Below are 12806 nucleotides of genomic sequence, written 5' to 3'. Positions count from 1 at the left end.
TGAATCCGCACTCCATATCTATTTAAAGTGAAACTGCTAAATAATGGGCCTTTCACACTGTACACGGCAGTCGCGTTTGTCCAGTTCATATTCAATGTGAAACATGCGCTAAGTGGTAAAACGCCGGCAGTTTTATTGGCGGTGGGCATTCTACGCAGGCGGTGGGCATTCTACGCAGGCGGTGGGCATTCTACGCAGGCGGTGCTCATTCACCCAAAATCCTGCCGCTTCCACAGGCACGGCATTTTGCGGAAGGCGCCGCTGAAGATAAAAATATTTGATGTTCTTGTGAGCGGCAGCCGCATCGGATTTAACCAATCAATGAACAGATTATTACCAGCCAATCATAGAACATTTTACTAATCTTGCAGACGAACGTTGAAAAGACAGTTTTAACTGTTATTAACTTCCTAGAGCTGTACGATGCGTCGAAAATCTCATCCAGAGATATAAATAAGAAATTATGATATCCCCCGTTAAGAAGTATCTCATGTACCCATTTTGTCGTTCTCGTCTTTCTGTTTTGTGCATGAGCACACAAATAAGAAGATTTAGCATTTCTTTCAAAACCCTGTGCCTGGGATGCATTGTTTAGGTTATGGGTGACCTGATACAAAATCGTATTTCCCACAAATTCTTTACATCAGTACGTGCAAGTGATGACGCTCCACATCCAAATCAATTTAAGCAACATTAGCTGGGCCACACGAAATATGTTTATTAAATTAATAAAGACAGTAAGTGAAATGTAAGTGGGACCTTGTTGGTTGCTATTATGGCAACGTCCCCCCGTCTGAATCTGCCATAAGTTCACAACATTTGCAAAACAAAATACAGCACAATATATATATATTTTTTTATTGGAGGCCTAAATTGAATTGAAAATCTAATTCAATCAATTGCATAGCCCTAAAGAATCACGTTTCTTGGGGCACTTTTGTATTTTGTCGTCACTTGAGAACTGCAGTAATGCATTTTTCCTTAATAGATCCTGGACGTTGAATGTACTCTATATGGCATGCGGACTCTCTTTGTCATTTTTCCTGGACTTGACATAAAGCTGACGTTCCACAACTATAATCTTATCCTTTATTTGAAATAAATTCCTTAAGAAAAGTACTTTTCAGCCATCTCTTAGACAGTACAAAAGGATTATGGGAAATCATAGAAAACAAAAGACATCACTATGCTCCCACCCATAAAAGAACAAATGGAAGAATCCCAGCAGACAACATAATGTATGAACATTCAATTCAGATGTTCAAGGACAAACTTAACTTTATCTTATTTGGATGAAGTCTGTGAAAAAGAATTCTCCTTCTGATGAGGTTTCTTAAAAGCATGAAAGGTCTCCACTGAAGTTCATGAAAAGTACATGGCCTGCATTATGTGAAGAGGACATACTTGTAAGAGTGGATGCAACACACAAACCACAAGCTTTTATAAATGCAATCTACAGCAGTCATCCATGAGGAAATTTTGTCTAGACCTTTTAATAACCTTCTGTATGAGAGGAGTAAATATGCTGTTTAGCATTTATCATGCACCACCTCCAAAATAGAAATATATTGTTTTCAATAACAGCTCACATTTGAAGTTCATAAGAAATCATGTTATTGTCCATAATAAAATAGGTTTGTCTTTTGACCACCAGCATAAAGTCTGGTTGTCTCTGCAGCTTATTCTAGTCAAAAACTGTACACCCATTATTCATTATTTAACATTTTAAATGATTGTTACAAGGATTATATGTTATAAATTTCCCCTTGTAAAATTTCCTACCATTTTAACAGGGAAAACCAATAGCACAGACCGTTCATTTCTACTTTGAACTTGTAAGTCTAAACTTCTGTTAAGTCCTGAAAGGGTTTGATTCAAAATCTGTGGGCTGTGGAGCTAAGAAGCATCAAACATCAACGCAACCAGACTCCAAGAATTAAAGAAATTTGAGATGTTGTCCTCTGTAGTCAGTGAAAGACTTAGAAGGACAGAAAGATTATTTGGCAAAACCCTATGGCAGACAGGACCTGATGCATGGGTGGTGGTATCAGGCAAACAGTAGGCTACAAGTTGTGTCACTTACAAGGATGGGTCATGGACGAGATCTTTGAGGTTGATTCCGCTGCGGTCCTCAGCAAGGTTTCTGAAGCAGCTGTCACTCACTGCAGGGAATAAAGAGACGGGTGATGAGAGACGTAAATGAAAAAAAGGAAAGAAAAGGGATAAAGAGCACATCATTTCATGGAAATAACACAATGCCCATTTTCAGGCCCAATACGTCTCATTCCTTAAACGTCACTTAAGTCCCGAGGTTTGAGAGAATATGAGTTATGTCAAAACACATTACTCAACAGATGTACGGAGAAACATGCATGGGGAATCTTAGTCTGAGGTTTTGTTGTGTTTCTCAGGCACTGATCATCCCAAAAAGTGAAAATAATTTTCATAAAATGTGTCATTCTTCTACATGATCTTTATTATGTGGAAGAGTGTCAAACATATCATGCATTAACGTTAACATTTAAAGCAAAACAATTTTCTTAATTTATGTTCTCTAACAGTAAATGATTCATTGGTTCATATCTTTGTCAGCTTTAATCTAAATGTAAATCCTGCTACACATCAGAAATAATTTCTCAGACTCTCTTGCTTTCAAACTATTTGTCCTATAGAAACAACTTACTTATTTAAAAGGAATTTACACCAAAAAATGAAAATTCTGTCATCATTTACTCACCGTCGAGTTGTTCCAAATCTGTATATATTATTTGGAAGAATGCTTATAGCCAGACAGACTTTGCCCCCCATTGACTCCCATAGTAGGAAAAAAATACAATGGTAGTCAAAAATGTGCCCCAGAACTGTTTGCTGTCCTATATTCTTCCAAATATCTCCTTTTGTGTTTAACAGAACAAAAAAAAGATAATAAAGTAATTTTCAGTCAACGGGGGGCAAAATCTGTTTGGTTATAAGAATTCTTCTAAATATTTCTCTGTGTTCATCAGAAAAAAGAAATGTTTACAGATTTAGAACAACTCGAAGGTGAGTAAATGATGACAGAATTTTCATTTGTGGGTTAAGTATCCCTTTGAATAAATAATCAAATAAAAAACACACCCCACCCTCTTTTTTCTTGCATCACATTTCAGGAATAACAAAAGATGCAAATGCAATTACATGACCTGTAAATAAAACATCAACAGAGCTGTTTTCAGCATTAACAGACAGCATATAACAATAGTAACAGTGTTTTTGTCAAGATTTCAACCGCAATAGTCATAAAAGCCTCCAGCGCAGCTCGAAACAGGTTAAAATCATGCAGAATGACCCGTGCGGCGTAAATAAATGATACATCTCTAGTGTTCACCATCACGCACAAACGCTCGGTGCAATACTTGCTTCATAATTGCAGTATTTTCTCACCCCTCACTCTTTTCTCCTCATCTCTTGCTCTCGCTCTCTCTCCTGCTAACCCTTGATCTATAAATAGCCTGGTGTTCCCTGCAGGAGGCAGAAGAAGTGAGATCTCCTTCGAGAGAAAAAACTTCTTGTCACCGGGATGCAACCAACGTCTGTTTGTGTGTGTATATGAATGAAGGCGAATTCTACTGCCAATGTGTAACGTATAAGTAACTGACAATATGTGTGTGTGTGTGTGTGTGTGAGGGAGGGAGAGACAGCAGCTGGAACATTCATCAAAGACATTAAGACATCACTATGTTAATGGAAATCAGGATGAGATAAGATGAGACGAGATGAGATACTAAGGGACAAATTAATCAGCCAATTTTTTGCCCATTCTGAACTGGCTTATTAACAGAAAAGGTCATTGTGTAGTGATTTATATCCAACAATTTTTTAGTAAAATGCATTTTTATCATGAAATTGTGTTTAAACATAACATAAGCTATTGGCAAACCTGTCCTAAAAATCATATCATTGTCAATTGGTTTATGAAAAAACATGTTGGTCAATCACTAAATTGCAATATAACAGTACATATATTTAATATACATCATGTGTCTACGAATATCACGGTATTCGCGTGGCAAGTTGGTAAACACAAAGGTATTCCTGATATAAAATCCAAAGCACTTTGAAGAATTGCCCGACTGAAGTCATGGTATTATCATGTTTCATTTGGTAATTTTTTACAAACTGCAGAGAAAGACACCAAATAAAAATCTTAAATGCTTTTTAAGGCCATCAATTCTCAAGTCTCAAAGAAACTGAATCCTTCAAGTCCTGTTTCCTGGGGAGACCGCGCACACACACACACTTTCTTTCTACCTCATGTCTGTGACTCACAGCTCTGCAGACGGAAAAGTCTGTCTGCATGGACACTTTGGAGAGGTGAGAGTTTCCCTCTCAGTGCGAGACGTGTGTGTGTGCGTGTTGCCTGCGGCTGTGAGTAGGAGTTAGACTTGCATGAGCTAGCTGTTGTAAAAGCCGCTCTCGTTAACCCCTGCCTACATTCAGAGAGAAGCAGTGGACCCCGCTTTGTTCCTCAAACACCGCAGGTCCGACCTGGGAGCACATAAGTTCAGCTTAGGGTAACAAACCTCTGAGCTGCATTCACTTTGAAGAGCCCTCCTGTTTATAAAGGACTACTCACGAAAACTTCTAGAGGAAGAGCTCACGGTACAGGAAGGAGTTTTTTTTCTGATTGGATGATCAGCTAATCGAGTGTATTTACTTTCTCAGTAGAGTTATATAACTAAGCTTTATTCTGGCATTATGGAGCAAATCAAGCAAGCAGAAATTCCCTGTATTTCACCAATATTTTAAAAGAATTATTATAAAGATGTTTTTCCATTGCATTTTTGAAAAACTAGTGTTGTCAAAACAATACCTGTTCACACGAAAAATGACTAAAAACACTGTTATGTATGCCAGGCAAGTAGTTTACATTTTGGAATTAACGAAGAGAAAATTACAGTATCGTTTTGAGATTTCAGGCCCCAACGACAAAATAATGTAAACAACAATCAAAAACATGTTTTTTGTGTTTTTGCTGAATATTGTTCAACTCATGTACACTGGTCTTACTAATGTGACACTGGACAACAAAACCAGTCTTATGGTTCCATTTCTCTCTCATGTGTCTCTGTGTCTTAAGCTGCCCATGAATGTATTAGACACGTAAAATTGCAAATAATGTGTAGGAACAAAAGATGCATTCTATCTAAAAGCTCACCAGATCTGCCTGAAACCCCTCGTGTAACCACACACCCACAAATCAACGTCAGCTCGTGGTATAATTTGACTAAGACCGCCCAAATGTATACGCAAGTAAGGTGGGCATACCTGTCAGTACAATTGCTTTGGAACCTGATGTTCCAAATATGGTAAGAGGCGTTACATTTCCGTCACACGCTTGCAGTTTTCGACCAATCACTCTGTGCACTGGTTAACTGGCCAATCACTGCACACCTCGCATTTGAGAGCGATGAGCTTTGTAAAAAATCTGCGCCTTTCAGATAGGCGGGGAAAAGAGGAGATACACATGCACAGTATGTGGAAAATACAGCGTTTTTAACCTTAAATCGTGTAGACACATTGTATAACATCTAAAACAAACAATAAATTCCATTTTAGCCATGTCATATGACCCCTTTAAAATGTGGTGGTGTTTTCAAAATGCGTTCCTCGATGTACCAGCCTTTCCATGTGAACGTCACCAGTCACAGATAGATGTTATCACTCACATTTAAAATAAAAAAGCACTCATAATACAGCAACATATTGATAAGAAGAGCAACAGCCGTATGCGCGCTGCATGAGACAAATAAGTAACATTGCCAAAATTACTCCATATAACTGCTCTTTAATGTAGATGTATGGAGATTTTGTCAGATGAAGCTGCATATCAATAAGGATATTAGCAGCAGTTAGTGACAGCTGGTTGTATTAAACACAAGTTGTTATTGGGTCGTGGTTAGTCACTATTTTAGAGCAGAGAGTAGAAGCAAAACAGATTTCAAGAGCCAACACTAGACCAAACCCAAACACGTTGTGATGTCATCAGCGCCACAAGTCTCTCAAAAACCTGTGGGAAAACATACCAAACCCACAACCCAAGCATAAGCAATAGCAAGCATAACTAACAAACAGATTCAAACACTGTTACTGTTTTGCTCTCCATGGAGAGAATTGCTGCCAATCAGAGTACAGAATGAATAACATACTGCTGACCAATCACACAAGACCTCTGAACAACTCCCCAAGAGCAACATTATATATTACACAACCCTCTCTCTCTAGACCTAATCGATGAACATTTCTACTGCCCTCTGCCTTCATCTTCAAGACCACACAACACTGCAGCTCTGGAAACAAGGACGATTTGAAAAAGAAATGGAACAACTGTGATAATATATTAATTACAAATAAATAAATTCATCAAATGTATTATTTTTACTACTTTTTAGAAAGAAACGCATGACAACGTCATCGTCATGTCAACAGAAAGCGAGAGAGCAAATACGATGAACCAAAAAACACACAGCTACATATAAGGCTAATAATAAATCCGCTCTAAAGTTCTAAAGTTTTTCATTTCGTTTGTTTGTTATGTTCATATAGAAAAATGTTTGAAGTATTTTTATTTATGCTGTGGCTGTTTACTCAGGCTGTGGCAGAGTTTAAAAGCATGAAGTAAATTTTGAGACTGTTGAGACGGCAGCAACTTAAATAGTTTTGTTTTTTAATTTTGGCAAATTACATTTGTTTATTTGAGTTTCTTTTTAAGTTTCTTTAGAAAAATGTTTGGAGTATAATTGTTTGTGACTCAGGTGCAGAATGCAGTTTGATTTTTGATTTAAACGCATGACATGAAATATGTTTAAATTCCTCCTTCAGCTCCTCTCATTCCTAAGAAAAAACAATCACATGACATGCAGACCTGTGTTTCCATGTCTCAGACTGCACCAAATATTAGGTTTGTTGGATATCATGCAGCGCTGTGCAGTACTGAATGAGTTATACATTGCACATTATCAAAAAACAACTATATAGTAATGCAATGTAAGTCGATAAAAGTGGATAAAAGTGTCTGCCAAATGCATAAATGTAAATGTTTTTTTGCATAATTTTAATTCCTCTGTAAATGCATTTATGCTGCTTCAGAGCCGCATTAACGGCCAGCGTAAGTAGTACTCATTTTCGTTGTTTTATACATTTAGATTTGGTTTATGTACCGTCTTTGCTGTATAAAGACACTTTTACAGTTCTAAAGAACTCCGACGTTAATCGAGCCCGGGTGCGCACCAAAAGTGCTAATGCGAAACCGCCAGACTGCGCAGCCAGTGTGCTATTGGCGTTTTCAACCTCCTACTTGTGTCAGCTAGTATTCTCATCCCGTGCGTACGTGGAAAAAAAAGGCAGCGTCTGTCAGTGGAGCATGATCCACAATCTACTCCTGTATCAAGAGACTGCTCTTCCAAAAGCAAGCACATGTATCCCATTAAAATACCCACAACACAGTTTCATCCACAGGCATTTTAGTTTCCTTTTTAGGTTGTAAGGTCAGGTTTGAACATAGCAAATAAGATCCTAAAGAAAAACGTAATGCGAGTTATAATATTATTAAAAAAATTAATTGTCAATCTTTATGTATGTGTGTAATGTGTTTTGTTCCAACGATTCCCACAAAAGATAACCAAGTCTCTTGTAAAGAAATATTAAGTATATTTAGAAGCATTACTTAAATATGATGACAAAAATTTACTTGAGCCCGCACTTGGGAATTTATAGAAAAACGTATACATGCGTTTAGCCTTTACTTTGACAGTTCTGATAAATTTACTAACATTTCCAGAGTGAAAACTGTTTCCTCGCTTTTTTAACGTAAACTTCACTCCAAATTTTCCATCATGTTCACTGACGAGATAATGAATGAGTGCATTACGTTTGATAACATTATTTTATGTCATCGTAATAAATTGGCTGCCTGATACGTGGAATGTAATGCTATGTTAGCCAGTCACTGATATTTGATTTGGTAGCGCAATGCTGCGCAGTTTTACGTGTTTAAAATGGTCATGCAGTTTAGAGGTCGACCGATATGCGTTTTTCAGGCCGATACCGATTATTTCCATGCAAATTAGACGGATAACCGATATTTTGAACCGATATATATATGGTGTAAAAACGTAAATTTATATAGAAATTAAGAATACATGCTCTGAAACATTTGAAACATGTTTAATTCTGACTGAGAAATCTTAATCATAACACTTATATTAATACTAACAAAAGAAAGAAGGGAGCACCCAGCAGAATTCTGTGAACATTTTGTAAACCACAAGCAACACAGTAAAAACAACAAGGAACAAATGAAAAAATTATTGAATGTAACAAATTATATTTATTTATGGGAAAAAATATGTTCTGATGACTTTAACATTGCATACAATACTATTCAATTAATCATTTAGCTAATCATTGGATTAACTAGCACAATTTGAATTTATATAATAAGTGTAAATAATTGAACTGCCTTCATAGATTTACTGTGTATGTTGTTGAAAAGACCGCAATATTTTCATGAAGCTATATAACATTAAAAGCATATTTTAGGCACACTTTAGTACATAAGCCTATTCCTTGATTGAATTGTCGGCAAGACGGGAATTTAATCACAGCCATGTGTGTCTCTGAACATTTATGTGTATAAATAAGTTGCGAAATATAACTCGATCTAACATTTGTCGCGAGCAGCTTGAGATTGCGGAGTCTATGTGTGTGTGTGTGTGTGTGTGTGTGTGTGTGTGTGCTCGCGTGCATGAGAGCGCTCTGACTGAAGTCAGACGATCGACGATTCAAATTCTTTATGCTATAAAATGTATTGTATTTTTGAAATGGCGTCATTTTAAGTGACGTGCAAAACGCCAGCTCGATCAATTACAAGAAACGCGTGTGCAGTGTGCTGCTCGCTTGCAGAGCAAATCATTGTTATACTGAGGATGTGAATTATATCTACATGATAATAATGTGTAAATCCCGCGGAACCTGCAGGAAACCCGCAAAGTTGCTCCGAAATTCAGGCACTAATTATATTGAAGTGTTTTGCATCTTCAGTGTAGTGGATTGAGATTTATTTCAACGTCTGATGCTGCTTTACCTCATAGAGCATGAACCCGAAGCAGCGCTTTCGGTGTGAGAGTGATAAACACTTTATGTTCCGCAGCTTCCCGCGTTGATTGGCCAGACTCGTGACTTAGTCCCAACAAATCAGAGGGGCAGTGGGCGGGCATTACTCTAGGCAAACCCCTAGAGCGACGTGTTCCGACTGCTCTCACTAAATCCTTGGCTGCGTCAGAGCCAAAAAGCGCATTTCAAAATTAAATGACTTTATCTGCAAATCGGCTTTGAAAATGATCGATATCGATTATCGTCTAAATCCTTAATATCGACGCCGATAATCGGCCAATTCGATAATCGGTCGACCACTAATGCAGTTTTCATTTCGACGAACCCACGGTATTTACAACTAACGTTACTGGCAACATATTTTTTGTGCAACACATACTGTATTTAATTACAATGCCATAGACTTGTTTACCATGATTGATAAAAAGCGTTACTAAAGTACAAATAACGTACAATATACCTGCATGAGTAGAACATTTTAACATTACACGACTGCATACCGAGTCATCGAACAACACCTATAACAAAATGTATAACTAAAATACGAACATATACTGTAGGCTATTTCATAGGGTAACTGCATTCATATATTCAAACATGACCCTTTCTTGGCCAATAACAATTATTTGCTTACTTGTCTATTAAAACACATGCGAGAGTGGAGTCTCTGTCAAGTCTAAATTGGTCGCAAAGCTTTCTCCATGTCCAAATGGCCATGTCAATATTAATCCTTGTTTTACTGCTACGTTTGTTCATTAGCCTGCTAGCCAACGAGTAATCATGATCCATAACTGCCACTTCCGCATTTGCGTGTTGCCGTAGTTTCTACAACCGGAAACTGAGGATGCGGATATTAAATCACTGATATGCGACAATTACAAGGGAGACAAGAAACGAGCCATTATTTAAAACAGGAATTTCTCTGGGTTTGTGTATATATCACACTGTGCAAATTATATATTCTGGCTGTAAGTATTTTCCATGTGGATAAAAATATTACTATTGTAAAGTAAAAAAACTGAAAACATAGAATCCAGAAAAGAAAAATAGAATTTGGGGAAAAATAAATTTTGATTAAATAATAAAAAGGATTTCATAGGCCCCTAAGAACTCGAAACAGGACTTGAATCGTCAAAACCTGACATAACAGGTGAAGCTAAATAACAACAGGAACGCCAGCCTGACTTGAAAATAACCCAAAAAACAAGCTGAAAGTTGCCTTCTTTCTCTACAGGGCAGATTAATAAAACATCATAGACACCGGCTCCACGGCTAACTTAGCAAAATGTATCCCATCTGTCAATACTGAAAACACACAGCAACACAGCAAGACAAGACCACACAGTAACAGTATAAAATACTTCAAAGCAACCTCAATGTCGTTTGCCTGTATTGTGGCTGAAGAGACTTGAAAAAAGACAGTGAAGATCAAAGTCCAATACATATCATATTTACAATATAGGTGTTTATACCCACTGTTTAATTGTGTTGTCTTAAAGGGATATTTCAGCCAAGAAACAAAACCTAAGGCTTGTTTTTCCAGCAAATGTAGTAGGCGTGTCGTAAGTTCCCGTGACAAACGCAGCATTTTTCATTTTGTTCCAATAGGATACCGGCCCCTCTGTGCGGGAGCTTGTGTCACCATCATTTGCCGGATAAACAAGCCTCTTGGATCATGGAAGCTAGACATAACCATTAACAGTGTTGTGAATATGGATATTTCTCAAACAAACGCATCAATTCGCTTCAGAAACTTTTGTAAGACCACGGAGCTGTGTCGAGCCGTCGTTTGATCGATGGATGCACTTTTTGAAAGTTAAAAAAATTGCCTCCCAATCTACCGCTTGGAACTAAAAGTATTCATGGTAATATAACTCTGACTGCATTATTCTTCAAGAAGAAATTCATATTCAGTAAGGATGCCTTGAGAGGTTGAGTAAAACATGCAGAAATAATGTTTCTTGGCTGAATTATCCTATTAATACAGGGTTTACACACTGTAAACTAACATTTCCAGACCTTCATAGTTAAAATTTTAGCATTTGTAGCCAATGAAATATAGCTAAGGATATTTAAGCATGGCTCTTTGACTAAATAAAATAAATTGTGACTTACAAATTTATCCATAATTGTCAGATCTTTTTACATAAGAGCAAGTTATCTGATCCTTTGGATGCTTTACCCAACTATGAAAATGATGTCACCAGATAGTCACTTATGTCATTCCAAAACCATTTGTTATCTTGCAGAATGTAAATAGAACAACTTTTCAGCTAAAATCAATTTCAATCTTAGGTAAAAATCTCATGTGTTTCACTGAAGAAAACTAAATTTGATTTGATTTGTAAAAGATACAATTTTTGAACATTTTTCAATTGGACTGAGAGAGTTAAGATTTACAGAGGAATGATGCAACCTCCTTACAACCAGAAACACACACGCACAGATCTATTCCCCTCGTGATGGCCGGTAATTATCTTCAAGCCTGTAGCTGATGACCCCTGCGCTTCCATTAGCACTTCTGTCTAGTGTCTGCACATACAAGCATGACATTGTAACACGTATGAAACTAAAACTCAGATGTTTCTCTTTAATGAGTCTTTTAGATTTAATACAAGTTATGTCTGTTGTTGACTATCACAAAATTATTTTAATTTGTCCCTCGGTTTATAAACACACAAATAAAGGTCCAATGTGTACTTTTTGGAGGATCCATTAAAAGAAATGCAGTATAATATACAAACATGGTCTTTAGAGGTGTATAAAGACCTTACATAATGAGGCTTTATGTTTTTATTACCTTAGAATAAGCTATTTCTATCTACAAGGGTCCCCTTGCATCGAATTCGCCATGTTGTTTCTACAGTAGCCCTTAATGGACAAACTGCTCTACAGAGTGCGTTTCATAAATACATTATCTCCTTCATTAAACAAGGTAAAACAAGCGACATCTTAGTCCTGAGAGAGCTGCCATAGTGCTTCGAAATCGAGGGTGAGAGGTAGGGGCAGCTGTTGGTTGCAATTCACAAACGAACCGCTAGATGCCACAAAACTTCATACACTGGGCCTTTTTATTGTAATTATTGATTATTATTGTGGGCTTATTTCAAAATTGTGAAACTTAATGCTGTGACATAAGTATACCTCCATGTCCAATGGGATAGTGCACCAAAAAACACACAAATTAAATACAAAATATGTATTTACACTAGTGGTGGGCCGTTAACGGCGTTAACGTGCTGCGTTAACATGAGACTCTTATCGCACGATAAAAAAAATGTCGCCGTTAATCTATTCTCAAAGTTGGGTTGGGAGCTGGGTCTATACTACGCAAGCTATGATGACTTTCACCTTGATATTTTAGCGCAGATGTATATCTAGCTTAATTGCATTGTACCGGGCGAGAACGAGATTTTTCAACTCGCGTCATTCGCGCAATTCGCGTCATTCGCGCCGCCTCATCATCATCTCATGAGCAGGGCTTCATTAGTGCGATTCGCGCCCGAAGTAGGTGTATTGCGTCTTTGCATTGACTTAACATGTAAATCACTAGCGCTTGACGCGCCATTCGCATTTGGTCTGAACACAACATAACGTTACTGTGAAATTACCATATCAAACGTGACGTGCTAACATGGATGCAGCTTTGAAGC

At 37.4% G+C, this 12806-nt stretch overlaps 1 protein-coding gene across 10 annotated transcripts in view; it reads right to left on the bottom strand.

Moving 5' to 3' along the window:
• The window catches only part of gphna (gephyrin a), a 79013-nt gene that overhangs the window by 49836 nt on the left and 16371 nt on the right, over positions 1-12806 (bottom strand). For all 10 annotated transcript variants that reach the window (XM_056767589.1, XM_056767593.1, XM_056767591.1 and 7 more), the window contains exon 2: positions 2084-2162. In XM_056767589.1, coding sequence (XP_056623567.1) covers positions 2084-2162 — 79 coding nt within the window. The remainder of the gene's footprint in view (positions 1-2083; positions 2163-12806) is intronic.

The sequence above is a fragment of the Triplophysa dalaica genome, chromosome 15, assembly GCF_015846415.1.
Source record: "Triplophysa dalaica isolate WHDGS20190420 chromosome 15, ASM1584641v1, whole genome shotgun sequence".
Classification (NCBI taxonomy): Eukaryota; Metazoa; Chordata; class Actinopteri; order Cypriniformes; family Nemacheilidae; genus Triplophysa; species Triplophysa dalaica.
The sequence above is the reverse complement of the archived record's forward strand: the minus strand, read 5'-3'. Positions and strand labels throughout refer to the sequence as shown.